At 45.5% G+C, this 24915-nt stretch overlaps 1 protein-coding gene and 1 long non-coding RNA gene across 2 annotated transcripts in view; both read left to right on the forward strand.

Moving 5' to 3' along the window:
• Positions 1 to 336: 336 nt before the first annotated feature.
• LOC142142586 (uncharacterized) lies at positions 337 to 6225 on the forward strand. The gene is made up of 3 exons (XR_012689228.1): positions 337 to 369; positions 2648 to 2686; positions 6185 to 6225. It is a non-coding gene; the product is annotated as an uncharacterized LOC142142586 (long non-coding RNA).
• Positions 6226 to 9054: 2829 nt separating this feature from the next.
• The window catches only part of LOC142142553 (adhesion G-protein coupled receptor F1-like), a 38602-nt gene continuing 22741 nt past the window's right edge, over positions 9055 to 24915 (forward strand). Inside the window, exons 1-4 of the mRNA XM_075200432.1 lie at positions 9055 to 9069; positions 10249 to 10422; positions 11285 to 12655; positions 20286 to 20327. Coding sequence (XP_075056533.1) covers positions 9055 to 9069; positions 10249 to 10422; positions 11285 to 12655; positions 20286 to 20327 — 1602 coding nt within the window. The remainder of the gene's footprint in view (positions 9070 to 10248; positions 10423 to 11284; positions 12656 to 20285; positions 20328 to 24915) is intronic.

The raw sequence follows: 24915 nt of genomic DNA on the forward strand, positions 1-24915 counted from the left end.
ATTCTCCCAACATACAGACTGTAAGCAGATGTGGCCCGTTACTAGGAACATTAAAGTGGGGGTGAGCTCGCTCGCTACAGACTCGTTCTACAAATGTGTACGCCTATGCTTTACTACATGAAGAAATGAGAGCACAACTCCAGTTGAGTGAATAAAATCCCCCCCCCCCCCCCCGCCCCCCGTTGTGGTTCCCTGAGATCAGATAGAAATTATTGAGAGGTACATGTGTTACCTGGGGGTGTTGGATGATCTGCAACAACTAAGACAACTATCCCCCTATTGTTCCAAGTTACTGTGTCTGGTAATAACATTTTGTTCCTCTATTTACAGGCACAAGTGGAGGAATGAGCGACACCTCCCAAGTACAGGGTAAGTCACACCAAGGACTATGGTATTCTCCGTTATAGCCATAGTCACTGTTATTCCAGTGTAATTAGCATTAGATTAATATAATATTAGGGCAGTCCATGTATTATATAATATATTTCCATATTTAATATACACAGCAGCATTTAAAGTGGCTTTAAGACTAAACAAAATGTACCTATATATATATAAAACCATTTACCCACCAGTACCGCACTTCAGACACAATCTAAATCTAACAAACAGGCAAAAGTTTGCACAATTTTACTTCCCGTTATTGGTTGCCAATCCTGTTGGATTTCACTTGATTGGTTGTGTTGTTAAGTCATGATGGGGTATGGAGTCGGCATTGACCATTATTATACTGTTATGGCTCCCACTGGAAACCAGATAAGCTCTTAGAACAAGTCTGGGACAGGTCTTCACCTAGAGCAACCGCCTTCCCCAGAGAGAGTGATAGATTAACAGGTAGTCAGTTGCCCCCACGTCTTCACCTAGAGCAGCTGCCTTCCCCAGAGAGAGTGATAGTCTCACAGGTAGTCAGATGCCCCCACGTCTTCACCTAGAGCAGCTGCCTTCCCCAGAGAGAGTGATAGTCTCACAGGTACTCAGATGCCCCCACGTCTTCACCTAGAGCAACCGCCTTCCCCAGAGAGAGTGATAGTCTCACAGGTACTCAGATGCCCCCAGGTCTTATAATCATAGTAGTAGGACTTTATCTTTTAAACCAGGTAACTATGGGCATGGAGGTTGGATGTAGTAATACACAAGGCGGTATACACAGGATAACTAGTACCAAAGCAAATGGTCGAGGGCAAGAAGTACTTAGAAATAACCATAGACAAGCCAAAAGATTGAAGCAGACACCCAGCAGGGATGGTCCAGAAACAAGCCAAAAGACAAGACAGGCAGTGAGCAGCAACTATCCAGGAACATATAGGAGGTAGGCAACGGCTAATCAAGAAGAAACTATACAACAAAGGGGCAGGTAACAAGGTGCACACTTAATGCTATAACCGGCAGGGTGGCTACGCTCTCTCTGCCTTTTAAAGTCCCTGATAAGAGCACCCCATCATCATCATCATCTATTTATATAGCGCCACTGATTCCGCAGCGCTGTACAGAGAACTGACATCAGTCTCTGCCCCATTGGAGCTTACAGTCTAAATTTCCTAACACAAATACACAGATGACAGAGAGACAGACAAGGTTCAATTTTGATAGCAGCCAAATAACCTACTAGTATGTTTTTGGAGTGTGGGAGGAAACCGGAGCACCTGGATTAAACCCAAGCAAACACGGGGAGAACATACAAACTCCACACAGATAAGGCCATGGTCAGGAATTGAACTCATGACCCCAGCACTGTACGGCAGAAGTGCTAACCACTGAGCCACCGTGCTGCACCAGCTTCTAGGCAAACAGCTGGGATGAAGGGGCAGAAGACTCGACAGGAAACCAGCTGCTTATCCACACTGGCGTCCTGGATGCTAGCAACACCTGGGACGGAGAGTATTCAGAATGAGCTGTGGCCAGTAGCGCGATGGCTCATAACAATGTGTTGGCAAATAGTTGACTCGTCTGAATTTCCGACATTCGCGCCAAACAGCCGACTGGCCACACGTGTGGTGGGTAACGAGTAGACTACTCCGCACACCTGTCCGATTATCAACACATACAGGAACGTGAAGGGGATGGATAGGGAACAGATAGACCACACAGGTCTAATTGTACAGGTAATTGCATTTCACTTTCCTACTGAAGGCCCTAATTATACAAAATGAGAATATTATATATCCATGGCAGAGTATATCAGCGCACTTCATACTTGTGAGAGGAAATATATAGACCAGAAAGTATCACTGTAGATATATCCCCAGGAACATAACAGCTCAAATACCCAAAATAACTTTACTCCAATTCTTACACATATTATAACATAGAAACTCACACATTTTGTCTGTTCTTTCTGATATAAATGTGACAGACAAACCCCTGAGTAGACATAGTTACATTTCTTACTTGCCCCAGGAGCTGACGTTTCTAGTTACAGCTCTGCAGACGACTACTGGAACGGAGCCAATATAGACACGAAACATTCCTACTTCAATCTGCGTTCTCACTGTGATCTCTATATGGTGATCAGAACGCGTCTTAGACGTAACGTCCGTCATTATCAGATATTAGTTAGTGGTGAAGGTGTTTGGGCATCAGGTGGATATAAAGAGAAGTGAAAGAGATTAAATGATGTATTAATTAACTTTTTATATCCTTCATTAAGGCACAACGACGGCGACAATGAGCATCTCGCAGGCAATGAGTAAGTAACATCTTATATAGTCAATATACAGACTATAAGCGCCCCCCACCCCTCAGATACCCTGCACGCTACAACACCTGCACACATGAATAGATCCATGTGGCCTTTTACTTTGAATATTAAGGTGGAGGTTGAGCTCATTCGCTGCAGACTCAGGGACTCACGAAGAGCTGGACGCAGTTTATGTAAAAAACGCAGGATTAAACCTAGCCAAAAAAGGCGCAATTTCATGTGTGCGCTGAGTCTGACGCATCTCAAGAAGCATCCAGCTCTGTAACAGTAGCTTATGTGCCAGGATTACACCAGGAGAAAACAGTAACTTATGTGCCAGGATTACACCAGGAGAGAACAGTAACTTATGTGCCAGGATTATACCAGGAGAGAACAGTAACTTATGTGCCAGGATTATACCAGGAGAGAACAGTAACTTATGTGCCAGGATTACACCAGGAGAGAACAGTAACTTATGTGCCAGGATTACACCAGGAGAGAACAGTAACTTATGTGCCAGGATTACACCAGGAGAGAACAGTAACTTATGTGCCAGGATTACACCAGGAGAGAACAGTAACTTATGTGCCAGGATTACACCAGGAGAGAACAGTAACTTATGTGCCAGGATTATACCAGGAGAGAACAGTAACTTATGTGCCAGGATTACACCAGGAGAGAACAGTAACTTATGTGCCAGGATTACACCAGGAGAGAACAGTAACTTATGTGCCAGGATTACACCAGGAGAGAACAGTAACTTATGTGCCAGGATTACACCAGGAGAGAACAGTAACTTATGTGCCAGGATTACACCAGGAGAGAACAGTAACTTATGTGCCAGGATTACACCAGGAGAGAACAGTAACTTATGTGCCAGGATTACACCAGGAGAGAACAGTAACTTATGTGCCAGGATTACACCAGGAGAGAACAGTAACTTATGTGCCAGGATTACACCAGGAGAGAACAGTAACTTATGTGCCAGGATTATACCAGGAGAGAACAGTAACTTATGTGCCAGGATTACACCAGGAGAGAACAGTAATTTATGTGCCAGGATTATACCAGGAGAGAACAGTAATTTATGTGCCAGGATTACACCAGGAGAGAACAGTAACTTATGTGCCAGGATTATACCAAGAGAGAACAGTAACTTATGTGCCAGGATTACACCAGGAGAGAACAGTAACTTATGTGCGAGGATTATACCAGGAGAGAACAGTAACTTATGTGCCAGGATTACACCAGGAGAGAACAGTAACTTATGTGCCAGGATTATACCAAGAGAGAACAGTAACTTATGTGCCAGGATTACACCAGGAGAGAACAGTAACTTATGTGCCAGGATTACACCAGGAGAGAACAGTAATTTATGTGCCAGGATTATACCAGGAGAGAACAGTAACTTATGTGCCAGGATTACACCAGGAGAGAACAGTAATTTATGTGCGAGGTTTACATCAGGACCTGACTTGACAGTATAAGCAGTAAATACTATAGCTGCATTACTCAATTTGTACACCATATAATAATGTAATGAAGTGTTATATAGATAAGAGAACAGTGTCTGGACAGCGTTATGAATAAATATGAAAGTCACATTTTCCGTGTAAAATACAATTAAACACAAACACAAAGTAAAAGTACAAAGTAAATATGAACTTCCATCGTCTTTTGTCCTGTAATGGACTGAAAGCAAATATCAAATAAGTGAATAGACTGCAGCGAATGCATAGAAAGTAGCAGCAACACTAATTAATTATATACTGTCAGTGGGCCAATCACAAGCGGCTCCCAATCATCATCATCATCAGTGTATATTTTGCACCAGGGTCGACGCCCCGTACTGTGCGCCTCCTGAAGGATGTAAATGTGACTGTACTCGGCTGACGCTTGTAGGTCCCTCCCCTCCCTGTACCATCTCTCTAAGACCCAGTAGCCATTAGCGCAAGAACTGAAGCATAAATCCTATTTGTGGGTATGATAACATTGGATTCTTGGAACAATGACCTCCCAAGTTCTGGTTACATTGATGAAGCAAGTTAGATATCACCGTAACCAGCCTGCCCCTCGTTTCACACAGAATGTGGAGCATAACAACTTGTGCTTTTATTGCCCTGTTAGTGTCCCCAGCTCACCAGAGTGCAGTGTCTTATTACAAGATAAGGGGACTTTGTGCTACTCATTGTAAAAATGTATATTGATGATGTTGCAGTGATACTGTTATATACTGTTCTTAAATGGAAGCCAGGTGGGTTATGGGTAAGGATCGGGTGGGGTCCAATTCCAGGATGCAGGTGCAGGGGACCAAGGGATGTATCGGGATGAGAAGGGACAGCCGGTAACAGCCCCTTTTGACAGACTGACACTCTGAGACCCCCTATCTAAGGCATACTAATGTCAAGGAGACTCCCGAATTCTGGGTAATTCTCCCGGAATCCCAGGAGAGCTAGCAATTCTCCCGCATAGATTAGAGTTAACTCTGCCCCCAGTGACGTAATGACTGTTTTGGGACTATTTACAGTTGTAAGAAGACCCCAAACAGGCATTACATCACATGGGGTGCGGGCAAGAATGACGCGATTCGCAAAGTCCCGACCTCTCCGACCATACACCCCTATTGCCCCCCAGGAACTCCTGGATGTGACCAATGCCCTTGGAGTGTGGGTAAACTATAGAGTATTTAGGAAAGACGAGACCCAGGGGAGATGGGGGTCGTTGAGCCTGGGAAGAGCTCTAGCGCGGAAGTCTGGGCTCCTGCTGGGCTGAGCATCCTGCTGGGACATCTGCAGCTCAGAAGAACTCCAGGGGTCCTGTTACTTGGTGGGCCTGATCTAACAGGGAGACCACGGGCTAGACTCCTACCACTCTGGTAAAGGAGAGATTGTCCGGCCAAACGTCCGGGATTCAGCAAGTCAGAAATTCCAGGTGACAGTAACCTTAAGCTAGCGGGATAGGGGGCAGATAATGTGGTAAACCTGGCTGACATTTATTTACTGTTTGCGTATAGAATTATAGTGATTGTTTCTATTACAATAAATGCACTGTAGTAGCTCCTGAATGACTATAAGATCCCTAGAAGGTACTGGGTAGGCTTCACTGCTATAGTAAGGCGGGTATAGTGGGTGGGCATAATCAGGTCAGATAAACCCAGAATCTTCACATAAGTCACTGAGTAAGGACCAGAGCTGGACAACATACTGAGCAGTGATTCCATAGAGATGATAGAAGAGAGCCAGTATTGGCACCAATCATCCTTATTTCACTATTTGGCGAACAGAACGCACTATAGATGTAACATGGCGGTGATTATCTAAACAGCGCTGCGGAATTAGTGGCGCTATATAAATAGCTGATGATGATGATGATGATGATGATGATGATGATGATTATTACGGTTAGTGGTGAAGATGTTTATCATCAGTCTGATTTTAAAAAAAGCGAAAGAGATATTTTGAGGATAAAATGATATAATAATGAGCTTTTTATTTTCCTTTATTGAAGGCACAGCAACAGCAGCAGTGAGCGTCCCGCAGGAAATGAGTAAGTAGCAGCTGATATAGAAATATTCCTCCCATTATACAGACTGTAAATATGAAAGTCACATTTACCATAAATTACAATTAAAAACAAACAGAAAGTAAAATACATATTAAATAAGAGCTCCCATCGTCTTCCCCTTCACAAAATCAAATGAGAATCTTCTTTACTGACTGCAAATATCTGTTAAGCGATGCGAATAGACTGCAGCGAATGCTTAGAAAATATAGATACAATAATATAATAATGAGCTTTTTATTTTCCTTTATTGAGGCACAGCAACAGCAGCAATCAGCGTCCCGCAGGAAATGAGTAAGTAGCAGCTGATATATAAATAGTATTTTCCCATCATAGACACTGAAAGCACCATCTGCCTCAGATGAGAACAATGTGGATTGGTTTGTGAAATGCCTTCATATTGCTGAAACTATATCTGGAAATTTTACAAAACAGATATTAGAGCTTTAAGGTGGCGAATTAATCAATGTGTTGGACGCCCAGCAGGCAGTACGCCATCTTCACTCACAGATCCATTCACTGCCCCATAAACACAAAAATACGTATGTGATGTTACAAAAAGACATTGTCGCTGCTTTGTAGATGAGCCTTCCTGTATATAATGAAATAGAAATATGATATATATCAATATAATCAATATGTATCATCTCACGTAGACACTTCTAATTCTTCTACCTGGGAGAAGCTGACTGATTGGCTACAACTTACAAACATGGTAGGTGGAGTCTGTTATTCATGTAATTAGTGGTATGGATCTTATTCTTAGCATTACTCTGATGAATACCAATGATATTACAAAGTGGGGCTAGGCCTATCTGTTCATGTCCTCATGTAGGTGTACCAGGCAGGTAGGTACCATGACGGCCTCCTAGTAGGTGATACTATACTGTATAAAGCAAGAGGAGGAAATTCTCTGCCGGCTGCTGGGGGGGCACTTTGGGCTGACTCAGAGTGGGACATACCCCAGTCTGCGTAACATGTCATGTGTGTAATCGCTCTGTGCGTGCTGAGGTAAGTGGTACATACCAATGTGCCTATGTACTGTGCTGTGTGACCTAGAGGGGCTGGATGGAGGGGGGGGGGGTGATCTAACCTACTGAGTACAGTGAGGGGGACAGGTGCAGACTGTGACTCCTCAGACACATACACATCTGTCCGAGCCAAATTATTTACAGGTATCAAGGGCAAAATGGAGGATGATGACGATGACGGTTGTCATTTCGAGTGACCGCTTGTGATTGGCTGTTTACGAATTTCCCGCTGACGCTCATTGGTGCTTCAGTGTGTATGTTTGAGATATGTATGTATGTATGTGATGTGTATGTGATATGCATGTATGTGATATGTATGCATGTGATGTGCATGTGATATATGTGCATGTGATATGTATGTAAAATGTATGTATGTGATGTGTATGTGATATGCATGTATGCATGTGATATATGTGCATGTGATATGTATGTAAAATGTATGTATGTATGTGATGTGCATGTGGTATGTATGTGATGTGTATGTGATATGTATGTATGTGGTACATATGTATGTGATGTGTATGTGATAAATATGTGTGGGATATGTATGTGATATGTGATATTTGTGTATCTGATATGTTAGTTTGTGGTGTGAATGTACGTACGTGGTATGTATATTTGTGATGTGTATGTATGTGATGTGTATATATGTGATGTGTATGGGATATGTATGTAAGTGATATGTATGTATGTGGAATGTATGTATATGATAAATTTATGTGATATGTATGTGATATGTATCTATGTGATATGTATGTATGTGATATGTATGTATGTATGTATGTATGTGATAAGTGTGTATGTGATATGTGTGTATGTGATATGTATGTTTGTGGTGTGTATGTATGTATGTATGTATGTATGTGGTATGTATGTGATGTGTATAAGATATATATGTATGTGATATGTATGTATGTGATATGTGTGTATGTGATAAGTGTGTATGTGATATGTATGTTTGTGATGTGTATGTATGTGATGTGCATATATGTATGTATGTGATGTGTATCTGATATGTATGTATGTATGTGATGTGTATCTGATATGTATGTGATGTGTATGTGATAAATATGTGTGGGTTATGTATGTGATAAATATGTATGTGATATGTGTATATGGGATATGTATGTTTGTGGTGTGTATGTATGTATGTATGTATGTATGTGGTATGTATGTGATGTGTATAAGATATTTATGTATGTGATATGTATGTATGTATGTGATATGTGTGTATGTGATAAGTGTGTATGTGATATGTATGTTTGTGATGTGTATGTATGTGATGTGCATATATGTATGTATGTGATGTGTATGTGATATCTATGTATGTGATATGTATGTATGTGGTATGTATGTATGTATGTATGTATGTATGTATGTATGTATGTGATGTGTATGTGATATCTATGTATGTGATATGTATGTATGTGGTATGTATGTATGTATGTGATGTGTATGTGATATCTATGTATGTGATATGTATGTATGTGGTATGTATGTATGTATGTATGTATGTATGTGATGTGTATGTGATGTGTATGTGAGGGGTGCATACAGTAAACCAGGTACATACTGTTGAAATTTTGCTTTATTTTTAGTGAATTCAATTTGTACCTGCGATTCGAGGCACAATTGCGGCAGACGCTGCATCAGCCGCTTAATTGTTAAAATACGTCGTACCTGAATTATTATTTTTTTCTGACATCCATTTTTGTCCCGTCTGTATTCATATCCAATACGCTCTGCCAGGGGAGGGCTGGCAGATTGCGGCCCAGGGGTCAAGACATGACTCAACCCAAGGTAGCCCATTATGGGACCGGCCCAGGGGGGCAGATGCCTCCTGCCCCCCAGCCCAGCCTGTCCCTGCGCTCAGCCTAAGCGCTAATTGTCGCATGTGAACAGAGAGTGCAGGATACCCACATGTATATCTGCAGCATAAGGTCACATCTCAACACATGCAAAAATACATAATAAATGTGCAACTCTTAACACCGTAGTCATTTATAAAACTATGTATTTTCAAAAAATATTGTTTTACAGTAAATACATAAATCCAGATCTTCTTTATGTGTTCTGTACGTACAATGAGCCTGAGTCATTAAGGAGAGCAAAGCAAAAAAAGGGAGTAAGTTTTCTCCTTGGCAAACCATGTTACAATGCAAGGGGTGAAAACTAGTTTATTATTTTGCACATAAGTTACAAACTGTCTGTTTTTTCATGTAGCACACAAATACTTGATGGATTTATTCTGACACTGAAGTTTAAAGTTGATCTAGGACATGTCCTACCCCAACTATATATCTGTCCCCACATTTTAAATTCACCCCCCCCCTCCAATGCAACATGGTTTTGCCCGGGTGCAAAGTTACTACCTTTTTATGCTTTTCTCTCCTTAATGTCTCAGGCCCAATGTGTTTTTGTAGTCTCTCTTCCTTGCGTACATACGTGTACCATTTAATAAACAGACTCTGCCGTGTCAGTCATCACTAGCAGTTGGCACATACCTGCCACGTCGCTGCTGCAAGAAGTGTAGATGGGAGAAACCCAGGACTTCAATGGGCGACATTTGCGTCAGAGAGCTCTCGGCACACCCTGTACATTGCCCACATTCATCCGCCCCTTGCCACCCCCGTTCCGCCATTTAAGTCGTAGGCAGTCGTGTCATTTGTGTTCGGAAATTAATTGCATGTAATCGCACTCATTGGTGTAAGTTCAGTGTCGGAGTATACGCAGAGTAAACTCACACAAGGTACAGCCCGCAAATAGACGTACGTCCTAACGTGAATCAGGCCGATAGTGCCTGATGCTGAAATGGACATCAGGGGAAGGGTGGTGGTTTTATGCAGCATAACAGTGGCGTTATGGTTTATAAATGCTTAGCTTTTAAGCTCGGACATTTATTTTCCATATCTATTCAGTAATTGATCAGTGTTTCTCTATAAGAGGGTCAGAATACAGTGGTCTTTCTTTTATAAACAGAACAACTCTGCAGAATTGGGACTGAACATTATCCCAGAATTACAGAAATACTCCTCCGCCGTCGGACCTTCCGGCTTCCATGCGGATGAGGTGGCGCTAATCGTGTATATTCTGGGGAACATCACGGAAAATGCTGCCCAATCCAATCAGACGTTTCATATGAGCACAGTAATGGTGAGTCCAAAGTGGTGAAGTGTGTGAGGAACTAATTCCCGATATTATACCAAATCCTGGAAGTGGCTGACAAAAAAATGTGGAGCTCTTTGCTATAAATAGAAAATCCCCATTATATTTCACCCAGCCCTCCATGATGTCAGAGCCACCCCTTACTGCTAGTCCACGCCCGCAAGATATTATATCGTAAGACAAGAATAAGACTTACCAGACAGTCAGGATTATGTACTAACATAGTATTGAAGTGCAGAATTTGCAACAATCATATTAACCAATCAGACTCCTGCTTTCATTGTCTAAATTGCAAAAGACAGATAAAAGCTAATGGATGATTGGTTGATAAATACGATGTTATTAAATCATCATCATCATTTATTTATATAGTGCCACTAATTCCGCAGCGCTGTACAGAGAACTCATTCACATCAGTCCCTGTCCCAATGGAGCTTACAGTCTAAATTCCTCAACATACACACAGACAGACAGAAACACAGGCTAGGTAAATTTAATAGCAGCCAATTAACCTACCAGTATGTTTTTGGAGTGCGGGAGGAAACCGGAGCACCTGGAGGAAACCCACACAAGCATGGGGAGAACATACAAACTCCACACAGATAAGGCCATGGTCGGGAATTGAACTCATGACCCCAGTGCTGTGAGGCAGAAGTGCTAACCACTGAGCCATCGTGTAATGAGCCCTATAGAGAGATAGTAGACATCCACAACCTGCAATATCACACATCCATAAGCTAATATGAAATGTGTGTTGTTTTATTTAATTATCTAGGAACAGGTTGCAGTATTGCACTGCTGTGTTGTATCACAATGGTTATTTTTCTATATTTCTGACTCTTTCTTCTAGGATATCATAAATATTACCAACCAACTTCTCAATGACGTGTCCTGGAGGCCGGCAACCAGCGGAAACAATGTGCTCGGTCCACAGATCCTGTGGTGTTTTGAAAACATTTTAAAAAGAATGAAAATGACTGATGTATCTTTTAATGTCTCCTATGAAAACATTATTTGGCGATGTTTTGTTGCCCCCTGTATTAACATGAGCAACGAAACTGCCCTGAGGGTTGAGGATCATGTCAGTTTAGCGTTATCTCCAATGGATAGCTATCAAGACTTTAATCCTAACTGTCTGGTCAACATTATGTTATTGACCTACAAATCCCTGCATATGGACTTCACAAATCACTACGAAAAAGACGAAAGTCCAAGTGGGGCTTTCATAGTGGACAGTAACATTCTGACCAACGTCATGTTGTTCGATAACGAGAGTTACCATAATCCAAACCTCAGCTTGAGTTTCCTGTGTAACAGCAGAGACTGTGACCAGACGGCCATATGCGTTTTTTGGAATTTTACCACCAACAGTTGGTCGTCAGATGGGTGTACAACCGAAGTTGTCAATGGCATAACTAATTGTCGCTGCCATCATCTTACGTCATTCTCTGTACTGATGGCTAAGTTCATGCCCCAAAGGCTACTGAACTCCCCCATACTTGACTACATCACTAACACAGGTCTTGTGATCTCCATAGTTTCTCTAGTTTTGTGCATTTCCTTCCAAGTGTATGTGCTAAGGGTTCCGATGAACCTTGTTGCGTACTACAGACATATGGCCATCCTCAATGTGTCCATATTCCTGCTTCTGAGTAACGTCTCGTTTATAGCCGCCAGTTACATCATGCCGAAGGAGCACCTGAGACTTTGTGTTGGACTAACTTTCTGCACTCACTTTTCTCTCTTAGCTTTCTTTTGCTGGACCTTAGTCCAAAGTCTCTTCTTGTTCTGTCGTTTAGTGTTCGTGTTCCACCATATAACGAAGAAGGAATTCATGGGTCTTTCTGTTGGCCTAGGGTACGTGTGCCCCAGCATTATTGCTGTAGGCACCTTCTTGTACTTCACGCCCACTGATGACTATCAGAAAGACACCGTATGTTGGCTGAATAGTGGCTCAGGTGCTTATATGGCTTTTAGTGTCCCAACCATCATTATCCTGTCGGGGAATTTTCTTGTGCTGCTGGTGGTGATCCGTAAACTCCTCAGACCATCCATTTCCGAAGGAAGCAGCGAAGACGAAGAGGTCATTAAGAAGTTGGTGAAGGCCGTTGTCTTCTGCACCCCTCAGTTTGGATTGACTTGGGCCGTTGGAATCCCTTTAATGTCAGATGGAAGCTCAGAAGCTTTACACTATCTGTTTGTCCTGCTCAATCCACTGCAAGTAAGTGAGACAAAGAGTGCTCTTCCCAAGCCTGAATTTGTGAAAAGGCCAAACAGGCTGATGCCTAGGGTGGAAGAGTTGTAGGGACATCACTGTGCAATCAATTTTTTGGGTTATTTGTATACAAGTAATTTATTATTTACATATTTTAAACATTTAATCCTTGGCTCAGTTATGCTTCTCTCATTCCAGTGTATTCATCTTATGCAAATAGGATAAAGTTGGAGTTGGGACTATAGTTCATGAGGCAGGACATAAAAAGCAGCAGAGATGGTAATGATAAATCCTGGCCAACAGGAGGATGGGTAATAGGTGTGACAAGGGGAGAATGGTGAAGGTGTTAAAAAAAACACAAAAAAATAGGTGGTTGAGGGACCGTAGGTCTGATGGGCTTGGAGTGTTTGTCTATTTTAATCCCCCGCTGCCCCTTACTGGTAAAATTGCTGGTATGAGCTGATTGTCAGGTCTAGGTTAGCTTTGTATAAGTTATTTCTCTTCCCTGCCATTGGGGGGCACTGCGATACATTGGGGTATAGTAGTGGGCTCAGGAGTCTTGTCACTTTAACTGCTAAGTCTTTGGACTCCTCCCCTGCTATGCCCCTCCTCTCCAGAGAGATCCTCAGTTTTTTGTAAGTGACTGGAGAGTCAAGGTCACTAGAGTCTAGGCTCCTGCCTATACTATGTTTAGTCTTTAGGTTACATGTTTTTATTTTTTATTCCCTTTAGGTGCAGCGCAGGATCCCAGAAAAGACCCAGCAGAGTGAGTAGGACTTAGCTCTGCTCACTCTGGATCCTAGCGCAGGTAAGTGAAGCTTCGCGCTCACATTACCAGCACATCTGCCGGCATTAGTTTTAGGCCTATAGAGGTAATGGAAAAATCACTGCTTAGATGCACTAAATGGTAGCGACAGGGGAGGAAGCTGTAGCAGCCTCTCCTCCCTTTCCGCGGACAGCTTGCCGGCAGGTCCCCTCTCTCCCCGCAGATAACGAGCATTTTAAGCAGCGCTCACACTCGGGAGAGGTGAGTTGGCTGCAGGAACATCGCGCGCTGTGCTGGGCACTTCTGACAGCGCGCGCCAAGGCACTCCTAGGCGGCCATTCGTGGATGGGGCCAGCGAGTTTGGAGGAAGCAGAGCGGGCAGCGCCAGGAATGGGAGGAGTATGAACAGCTTCCTGCCTCTGGTCTTCCCGCGCAGTGACCGGTGAGAGTCACTGCTGAAAGCGTGCAGCGCTGTCCTGGATCCCTCTGCTCTGCCTCTGCTCCGGTGATATCCACATCTGCCTTAAAATCTAACAGGCTTGTATGATTATAGCAGTATTGTGGAGGTGTTATATGTGAATATTCTGGTCTTGTGAGTTATTTTATGTAATAGGAATTTTCACAGACAGTACTATACGGTCTTTTTAATATTTGGAGTGGTGCTCTTCGTAGAGACTTCCCAGCACAGGAGCCTTCTATTCTGTAGTCTTAATTTGTCTGCCTTTCTTTTAATAATTATTTTAAGAAGCAGGACAATGGCGGAGAAGAGGACAGCTAAAAGCAAGGGTCACTCTGTGCCTTCTGCAATGTATTTTACCTGTGAAAAATGTAACACAATACTTTCTGTTGGCCACACAGACCGAAATGCCCTTTGCGCAGCTTGTAGTGCGAACGCTCAGAGGCAACACAGCTCAGCCCAGGAGGGGTCTTCTGCGATGGTAGAACCGCCCTTGATGCAGTCCTTTCCCTCAACTATGGAAAAACTGACGACCGTGATGATGATGCGGGTAATAGAGGTACGTGAGAACACTACCCCACTTACACTTGCAGACAGCCAGTCAGATGACAATGCTTCCACATCACAGGCAGGGTCTACCCACAGGGAAGATAGGCTAGTATCTATTTCCCAGCAGGGTAAGAGAGCCATTACGGATGAAGGTCTGGACGTAGATCAGCTCTCTGATCTCTCCTCAGCGGAGGAAGGTGAGACAGATATAGACCCGGAAGGGGAGACCCTTTATGATTCTGACTCTGGCTCCACGAGTGTGGATAGTCTTGTTTGGGGAATCAGGCATGCCTTAGGGTTGGCTGAGCCAGAGCCCACAGCACCTAAGGGTATCTCTCTATTTAAAAAACCTAAGGCACAGTTAGCGATATTCCCGCGTTCTCCGGAAATGTTGGAGATTATCTCTGAAGCTTGGCAGAAGCCAAATAAGTTAAGTCCCTTTATCCTCTGCCTCCTGAGGACACAGTAAAATGGGACACGTTGCCTAAGGTGGACACTCCGGTAGCCCGGTTAGCATCATCTTCGGCTATTCTGGTCCAGGAGAGGATAACCCTTAAGGATTACACTGATAAGAAGTGTGATCTGGCCCTTCGATCAGCTTATACAGCTGTGGGAAGTTTGTTTAGACCCAATATGGCTGTAGCCTGGGCCAACAAGGCGGTGCAGTTATGGATGGAGGCTTTGATTAAGGGCCTTAGAGATAACACTCCGCGTACAGAGCTTGTAAATCTAGCAGAGCACGTACTAGAAACTTCAGAGTATGTAGCGAACGCTGCCAAGGATGCAGTTTCTGTAAATGCTAAGACCTCGGCTCAGATTGTAGCTGCTCGCTGTAACCTATGGTTACGGACTTGGTCAGTGGACGCAGACTCTAAGAGAGCTTTTAGAGAACTTACCCTTTGACGGACTAACTCTATTCGGGGCAGAGCTCGAAAGGGTTATTCAGGAGACCACGAGAGGTAAGAGTACTGCTCTACCCACGGTTTCTAACAGACCCCGTCAGGGTAGATTTCGTTCCCTTCGGAGTTTTTTCCCGAGGGGGAAGTGCCTTTAATAGAGGGCATTCCTCAGCATCTAGATCATCAGCTAATAAAGGCAGAGGAGGTAGAGGTACAGCAAGGAGAGGTTCTGCTCGTCCAGCAGACAAACCCTCCGCGTGACATAGTTCTTCAGGGGGAGCATCAGGTGGGGGCACGACTTCTTCAATTCAGGGATCAGTGGTGGAAATCCATGACGGATCTCTGGGTTCGAGGAGTTGTGTCCTGGGGCTATGTCATAGATCTAGCCCACTCCCCTCCTCACAGGTTCTTCGTCACTCCTCTCCCCTCTTGTCCCCTCAGACGAGTAGCACTTCAGGAGGCCATGCAAATGCTCCTTACTGCACAAGTAATAGTTTAGGTGCCTCCTCTAGAAAGAGGGCGGGGTTTTTATTCAAACCTCTTCCTGGTGCAAAAACCAGACGCATCCTTCCGGCCCATCCTGAATCTTCGGCCTCTAAACAAGCAGCTGAAGATTCTAAAATTCCACATGGAATCCCTTCGCTCTGTGATAGCAGGGATAGAAAAAGGGGAGTATTTGGCGTCATTAGACATCAAGGATGCCTACCTGCATGTACCGATCTGGGAAGGACACCAGAGTCTCCTTCGGTTCGCAGTAGGAAAGGGCGCATTTTCAGTTCAGGGCACTCCCCTTCGGCCTGGCTACTGCTCCCAGAGTCTTTACCAAGATCATGGCAGTCATGGCCGGTCTATTGCGCCAGAAGGGCATAACAATTATCCCTTACCTAGACGACCTTCTGTTGAGGGCACCGTCTGCGGTTCTTCTATCCCAACAGATTCAGACTGTTATGCAGTTTCGTCAGAGTCACGGTTGGGTGTTGAATTTACCAAAGTCATCGCTGGTGCCAACTTGGCAGATGCGCTTCTTGGTTCAGCTTTTCGATACTCAGTCTCTGAGAGTTTATCTTCCAGCAGAAAAAGTCTTAGCTTTACAGACAAAGACCAGAGCCATGCTGAGGAAGAGGAGTCTCTCGGTTCTCAGTTGCATGAAGCTCCTGGGGACGATGGTCGCGGTATTCGAGGCAGTCCTGTTTGTTCAATTTCACTCCCGTCCACTTCAGGGAGAGATCCTGCGGAAGTGGTCAGGGTCTCAGACGAATTTGGACAAACAGATGGCTTGTCTGTCCACAGCCACAAGGCTATCTCTGGTCTGGTGGACGTCCCTATCCAACTTGGAGAGAGGCCAATCCTTACAGGTATGGTCTTGGACTCCAGTCGCAACAGACACGAGTCTGTTGGGATGGGGGGGGAGTAACAGGAACCCTGAGGCTTCAGGGTCTCTGGTCCCCTCAGGAATCACGTCTTCCAATAAACATTTGGGAGCTCAGAGCAGGGTACAACACTCTGATAGGAGCACAGGATTTTCTAAGAGGAAAACCTCTTCAGATTCAGTCCGACAACGCCACCACGGTAGCGTACATAAATCATCAGGGAGTCACTCGCAGCGTGGCTGCTATACGAGAGGCCAGACGCATACTAGCGTGGGCAGAACATCAGGTCCCCAGGTTTTCAGCCATTCACATTCCGGGGGTGAAGAATTGGGAAGCAGACTTCCTCAGCAGACACACTCTTCATCCCGGGGAATGGGCTCTAAACAGTCAGGTATTCTCCCTACTGGTGGAGCGTTGGGGCCGTCCGGAGATAGACCTGATGGCGTCCAGTCTGAACCATTAGGTGCCGTGCTACGGCGCAAGAGCTCGAGACCCAGCGGCAGAAATAGTAGATGCCATGTTGGCCCCTTGGCAGTACCGAATGGTGTACATTTTCCCGCCCATTCCAATGATTGCAGGGGTGCTAAGGAAGGTGAAGAGGGTTCCCGCTATCCTAATAGCTCCATTTTGGCCACGCAGAGCGTGGTTCTCAGATCTGCTATTATTAGCAGAGGCTCCTCCATTCCGGCTTCCCATGCAGGCAGATCTTCTGGTTCAGGGTCCATTCCTTTACCAAGGTTTGGATCAGCTGGCTTTGACGGCCTGGCTATTGAAACCCTAATACTTAAAGCTAAGGGTTTCTCTCAATAGGTCATAAACACCATGATTAGGGCCTGAAAACCTGCGTCATCTTCATTCTTCTAGATTTAAGATTTCCCGGGTCCTGGATTTTCTTCAGGAAGGTATTTAGAAGGGTTTGCGGCTTAGTTCCCTCAAGGGACAGATATCCGCCTTTTCTCTCTATTTTCAGAAAAAGATTGCTGAATATGCAGATATCAAGACATTTTTGCAAGGAGTTTTGCGCATACAACCTCCTTTTTGTCATCCTGTCGAGCCCTGGGACCTCAATTGGTTCTTCGTGCTCTTTCTAAACCTCCGCTTGACTTGAGGTAACTTACGTGGAAGGCAGTATTTTTTGTTGGCTATAGCTTCAGCACGCAGAGTGTCTGAGCTTGGGGCACTTCACTGTGACCCTCCTTTTCTTATTTTTCACGCAGACAGGGCAGTCCTTCGGACCTAGCCATCTTTTGTTCCTAAAGTGGTTTCTAGATTCCACCTAAATCAGGAAATTGTTATCCCTGCTTTTAAAGCAAAGAGGGAGTCTTCAGAAGGGTCTTTGCAGTAACTGGATGTGGTGTGAGCTCTACAGAGTTAGGTAGATCGTAATGCGCAGGTCAGAAAGACCAGAGATCTGTTCGTTTTAGATGACGTAAATAATAGAGGCTGGCCTGCTTCAAAGCAGTCAGTGGCTCGGTGGAGTACGTCCACGATTCGTGAGGCTTATGTTTCAGCTTCTCTAGCCGTTCCGAAAACTTTAAGGGCACATTCTACTAGGGCAGTAGGTGCCTCCTGGGCGGCTAGGCACGGCGCGTCAGCAGAACAGTTGTGTAGAGCGGCGACTTGGTCTTCCGTCCACATATTCACTAAATTTTATAGACTTTAAGGCTGTGCATCGGCTGATGCAAGCTTTGGTCGCAGGATTATACGTGCAGCTGGTCCAGAGCATTCCCACCCTTGAGGAAGCTTTGGTATATCCCCAATGTATCGCAGTGCCCCCCAATGGCAGGGAAGAGAAAATAAGATTTTTACTCACCGTAAAATCCATTTCTCTGACTCCATTGGGGGGCACTGCACACCCTCCCTTGCTCTGTATATAGTTCTGTGTGTGAAAACTTTGGTTATGGTTCTATATAATTTAAGACCTGTCCAGGTTATGTTACCTCCTTTGCGTTCCCTCTTGGTTATTCAAAACTGAGGATCTCTCTGGAGAGGAGGGGCATAGCAGGGGAGGAGTCCAAAGACTTAGCAGTTAAAGTGACAAGACTCCTGAGCCCACTACTATACCCCAATGTATCGCAGTGCCCCCCAATGGAGTCAGAGAAATGGATTTTACGGTGAGTAAAAATCTTATTTTCTGAGTTACGAGTACACACAGATATCGCTTCCTCTATAGGAAAAGCACTGTGGGCTTGATTCATCAAGAAACGCAAAATGAACGTAATGTGCATTTTTATTTTTAGAAACAAACATACAACAGGTACATGCATGTCTGTATTCAACAAGGAGCGGATCTGGATATACATGTGGTGATGAATACGTCTGTAGGTCCAGTCTGATCTATCAGATAATACACCGCAAGATACGTCCAATACATATGGGGAATATCAATGCACAAAACAACGCACAGGAAAACAATTTCAATTATTGTCTCCTGTTATATACTATAGTATATATATTATACTAGTATACTATACTATAATACTATAATCATTAGTGACAAAACATCAAAAAATAAAAAAAAAACATTTATTATTCTCAATGTCTAATGTACATAAAATACATTGTTACAGTTGCTCCTGATTACAAACACATGTTCTAGCTGTATACACATGTTCTAGCTGTATACACAGCCGTCATCACTAGTAATCAGCACTTACACCCGACCTGTACATACGCAAACCGAGGGGGGATTTCCTAGTGCCTGGAATCCCCCATCCAAGCCTGGGGCACTGTATAATTGAGGTGGCTGGGCCCTGCCCCGGCTTCACACGGCTCTGCTTGAAAAGAGAGAGCTGCGTGCACCTAACAGTAGTCCACCCAGCATTGCCCATGTATATTATGGGGTTAGGAAGAGTTGGAGAGCACCCAAGCACTGTCTAAAATTGTAGCATGCATGCTGGTCACGCCCACTGGAGGCGTGGTGTGGAAACCCCCCCTCTACAAATCCTGCGCTTGCCCCTGCTGTAGCTGGTGCCAGTGATACGACAGAATATCACGTACCCGAGAAATGCCCAAAGCTTGGATCAAACGCTGCTGTGTGCGCTCCAGCTTGGCACCTCCTTACTGTACATTAACTATGTGCTTACGTCCATTCCCCTCCCTGTTCCACCAATGAAAATGAAGGCTGTGGTCAGGGTCCTATATTCTCCAAGATGAACTGGACGTTGCTGTGTTCTATGGTCCCTGGCCCGGTTCTGGGCATGCGTAGAGTAATTGTGCGCATTCTACGCAATGTAACGCTATTTACGCCCCTTAATGAATCAGGCCCTGTGTAATGTAATACACAAGTAATATATCAATATCCTATCTTTGTAGTGTAGTCACGTGATGCATGACATCACTAGTCATTCTAGCTGCTGGTGGCTAGGTGTGGCTGCTGTGTGCTAACCTTCCCTATCCTCAATGCCATAACCCCATCTTGCAGAAACCTCACCTGTATCCCCTATCACTGCCTGAGAATGTGCAATAAGACTACTGGAGCTATGTAGATATCTCACTATTTACCAGAGGTGCTAGAAGGTAAATATAGGAAATAATTGCAGGACGTTCATCTACTTTATCTTCTACTCCTGACATTTCATTTCTCCCACCCCAGGGATTCTTCATCTTTATCTTCGGCTGCCTGCTCGATAAAAGGGTATGTGACATTATATTTTCATATAGAATAGTTTATAATACTATAAAACATGAAAAGGTAGATTAGCTGCTCTGGAGTGATGGACATTATCACTGACCGGTGACTGGAGGTAATCACTGACCGGTGACTGGAGGTTATCACTGACCGGTGACTGGAAGTTATCACTGACTGGTGACTGGAGGTTATCACTGACCGGTGACTGGAGGTTATCACTGACTGGTGACTGGACCTTATCACTGACCGGTGACTGGAGGTTATCACTGACTGGTGACTGGACGTTATCACTGACCGGTGACTGGAGGTTATCACTGACCGGTGACTGGAGGTTATCACTGACTGGTGACTGGACGTTATCACTGACCGGTGACTGGACGTTATCACTGACTGGTGACTGGAGGTTATCACTGACCGGTGACTGGAGGTTATCACTGACTGGTGACTGGACGTTATCACTGACTGGTGACTGGAGGTTATCACTGACCGGTGACTGGACGTTATCACTGACCGGTGACTGGACGTTATCACTGACCGGTGACTGGACGTTATCACTGACTGGTGACTGGAGGTTATCACTGACCGGTGACTGGAGGTTATCACTGACCGGTGACTGGAGGTTATCACTGACTGGTGACTGGACGTTATCACTGACCGGTGACTGGACGTTATCACTGACTGGTGACTGGATGTTATCACTGACCGGTGACTGGAGGTTATCACTGACCGGTGACTGGAGGTTATCACTGACCGGTGACTGGACGTTATCACTGACTGGTGACTGGAGGTTATCACTGACTGGTGACTGGAGGTTATCACTGACCGGTGACTGGACGTTATCACTGACAGGTGACTGGAGGTTATCACTGACCGGTGACTGGAGGTTATCACTGACCGGTGACTGGAGGTTATCACTGACCGGTGACTGGAGGTTATCACTGACTGGTGACTGGACGTTATCACTGACTGGTGACTGGACGCTATCACTGACCGGTGACTGGAGGTTATCACTGACTGGTGACTGGAGGTTATCACTGACTGGTGACTAGACATTATCACTGACTGGTGACTGGAGGTTATCACTGACTGGTGACTGGAGGTTATCACTGACTGGTGACTGGAGGTTATCACTGAGTGGTGACTGGACGTTATCACTGACTGGTGACTGGAGGTTATCACTGACTGGTGACTGGACGTTATCACTGACCGGTGACTGGAGGTTATCACTAAACGGTGACTGGACGTTATCACTGACCGGTGACTGGAGGTTATCACTGACCGGTGACTGGAGGTTATCACTGACTGGTGACTGGAGGTTATCACTGACCGGTGACTGGAGGTTATCACTGACCGGTGACTGGTGGTTATCACTGACCGGTGACTGGAGGTTATCACTGACCGGTGACTGGAGGTTATCACTGAGTGGTGACTGGACGTTATCACTGACTGGTGACTGGAGGTTATCACTGACTGGTGACTGGACGTTATCACTGACCGGTGACTGGAGGTTATCACTGACCGGTGACTGGAGGTTATCACTGACTGGTGACTGGAGGTTATCACTGACTGGTGACTGGAGGTTATCACTGACCGGTGACTGGAGGTTATCACTGACCGGTGACTGGAGGTTATCACTGACCGGTGACTGGACGTTATCACTGACTGGTGACTGGAGGTTATCACTGGTGACTGGAGGTTATCACTGACTGGTGACTGGAGGTTATCACTGAGTGGTGACTGGACGTTATCACTGACCGGTGACTGGAGGTTATCACTGACCGGTGACTGGACGTTATCACTGACCGGTGACTGGACGCTATCACTGACCGGTGACTGGAGGTTATCACTGACTGGTGACTGGAGGTTATCACTGACCGGTGACTGGTGGTTATCACTGACTGGTGACTGGACGTTATCACTGACTGGTGACTGGAGGTTATCACTGACCGGTGACTGGACGTTATCACTGACTGGTGACTGGAGGTTATCACTGACCGGTGACTGGAGGTTATCACTGACTGGTGACTGGAGGTTATCACTGAGTGGTGACTGGACGTTATCACTGACTGGTGACTGGAGGTTATCACTGACTGGTGACTGGACGTTATCACTGACCGGTGACTGGAGGTTATCACTAAACGGTGACTGGACGTTATCACTGACCGGTGACTGGAGGTTATCACTGACCGGTGACTGGAGGTTATCACTGACCAGTGACTGGACGTTATCACTGACTGGTGACTGGAGGTTATCACTGACTGGTGACTGGAGGTTATCACTGACCGGTGACTGGACGTTATCACTGACAGGTGACTGGAGGTTATCACTGACCGGTGACTGGAGGTTATCACTGACCGGTGACTGGAGGTTATCACTGACCGGTGACTGGAGGTTATCACTGACTGGTGACTGGACGTTATCACTGACTGGTGACTGGACGCTATCACTGACCGGTGACTGGAGGTTATCACTGACTGGTGACTGGAGGTTATCACTGACTGGTGACTAGACATTATCACTGACTGGTGACTGGAGGTTATCACTGACTGGTGACTGGAGGTTATCACTGACTGGTGACTGGAGGTTATCACTGAGTGGTGACTGGACGTTATCACTGACTGGTGACTGGAGGTTATCACTGACTGGTGACTGGAGGTTATCACTGACTGGTGACTGGACGTTATCACTGACCGGTGACTGGAGGTTATCACTGACCGGTGACTGGAGGTTATCACTAAACGGTGACTGGACGTTATCACTGACCGGTGACTGGAGGTTATCACTGACCGGTGACTGGAGGTTATCACTGACTGGTGACTGGAGGTTATCACTGACCGGTGACTGGAGGTTATCACTGACCGGTGACTGGTGGTTATCACTGACCGGTGACTGGAGGTTATCACTGACCGGTGACTGGAGGTTATCACTGAGTGGTGACTGGACGTTATCACTGACTGGTGACTGGAGGTTATCACTGACTGGTGACTGGACGTTATCACTGACCGGTGACTGGAGGTTATCACTGACCGGTGACTGGAGGTTATCACTGACTGGTGACTGGAGGTTATCACTGACTGGTGACTGGAGGTTATCACTGACCGGTGACTGGACGTTATCACTGACTGGTGACTGGAGGTTATCACTGACCGGTGACTGGACGTTATCACTGACTGGTGACTGGAGGTTATCACTGGTGACTGGAGGTTATCACTGACTGGTGACTGGAGGTTATCACTGAGTGGTGACTGGACGTTATCACTGACCGGTGACTGGAGGTTATCACTGACCGGTGACTGGACGTTATCACTGACCGGTGACTGGACGCTATCACTGACCGGTGACTGGAGGTTATCACTGACTGGTGACTGGAGGTTATCACTGACCGGTGACTGGTGGTTATCACTGACTGGTGACTGGACGTTATCACTGACTGGTGACTGGAGGTTATCACTGACCGGTGACTGGACGTTATCACTGACTGGTGACTGGAGGTTATCACTGACCGGTGACTGGAGGTTATCACTGACTGGTGACTGGAGGTTATCACTGAGTGGTGACTGGACGTTATCACTGACTGGTGACTGGAGGTTATCACTGACTGGTGACTGGACGTTATCACTGACCGGTGACTGGAGGTTATCACTAAACGGTGACTGGACGTTATCACTGACCGGTGACTGGAGGTTATCACTGACCGGTGACTGGAGGTTATCACTGACTGGTGACTGGAGGTTATCACTGACCGGTGACTGGAGGTTATCACTGACTGGTGACTTGAGGTTATCACTGAGTGGTGACTGGAGGTTATCACTGACCGGAGACTGGACGCTATCACTGACGGATGACTGGACGCTATCACTGACGGATGACTGGAGGTTATCACTGACTGGTGACTGGACGTTATCACTGACCGGTGACTGGAGGTTATCACTGACTGGTGACTGGAGGTTATCACTGACTGGTGACTGGAGGTTATCACTGACCGGTGACTGGAGGTTATCACTGACCGGTGACTGGAGGTTATCACTGACTGGTGACTGGACGTTATCACTGACCGGTGACTGGACGTTATCACTGACTGGTGACTGGATGTTATCACTGACCGGTGACTGGAGGTTATCACTGACCGGTGACTGGAGGTTATCACTGACCGGTGACTGGACGTTATCACTGACTGGTGACTGGAGGTTATCACTGACTGGTGACTGGAGGTTATCACTGACCGGTGACTGGACGTTATCACTGACAGGTGACTGGAGGTTATCACTGACCGGTGACTGGAGGTTATCACTGACCGGTGACTGGAGGTTATCACTGACCGGTGACTGGAGGTTATCACTGACTGGTGACTGGACGTTATCACTGACTGGTGACTGGACGCTATCACTGACCGGTGACTGGAGGTTATCACTGACTGGTGACTGGAGGTTATCACTGACTGGTGACTAGACATTATCACTGACTGGTGACTGGAGGTTATCACTGACTGGTGACTGGAGGTTATCACTGACTGGTGACTGGAGGTTATCACTGAGTGGTGACTGGACGTTATCACTGACTGGTGACTGGAGGTTATCACTGACTGGTGACTGGA

The sequence above is a fragment of the Mixophyes fleayi genome, chromosome 3 (assembly GCF_038048845.1).
Source record: "Mixophyes fleayi isolate aMixFle1 chromosome 3, aMixFle1.hap1, whole genome shotgun sequence".
NCBI lineage: Eukaryota > Metazoa > Chordata > Amphibia > Anura > Limnodynastidae > Mixophyes > Mixophyes fleayi.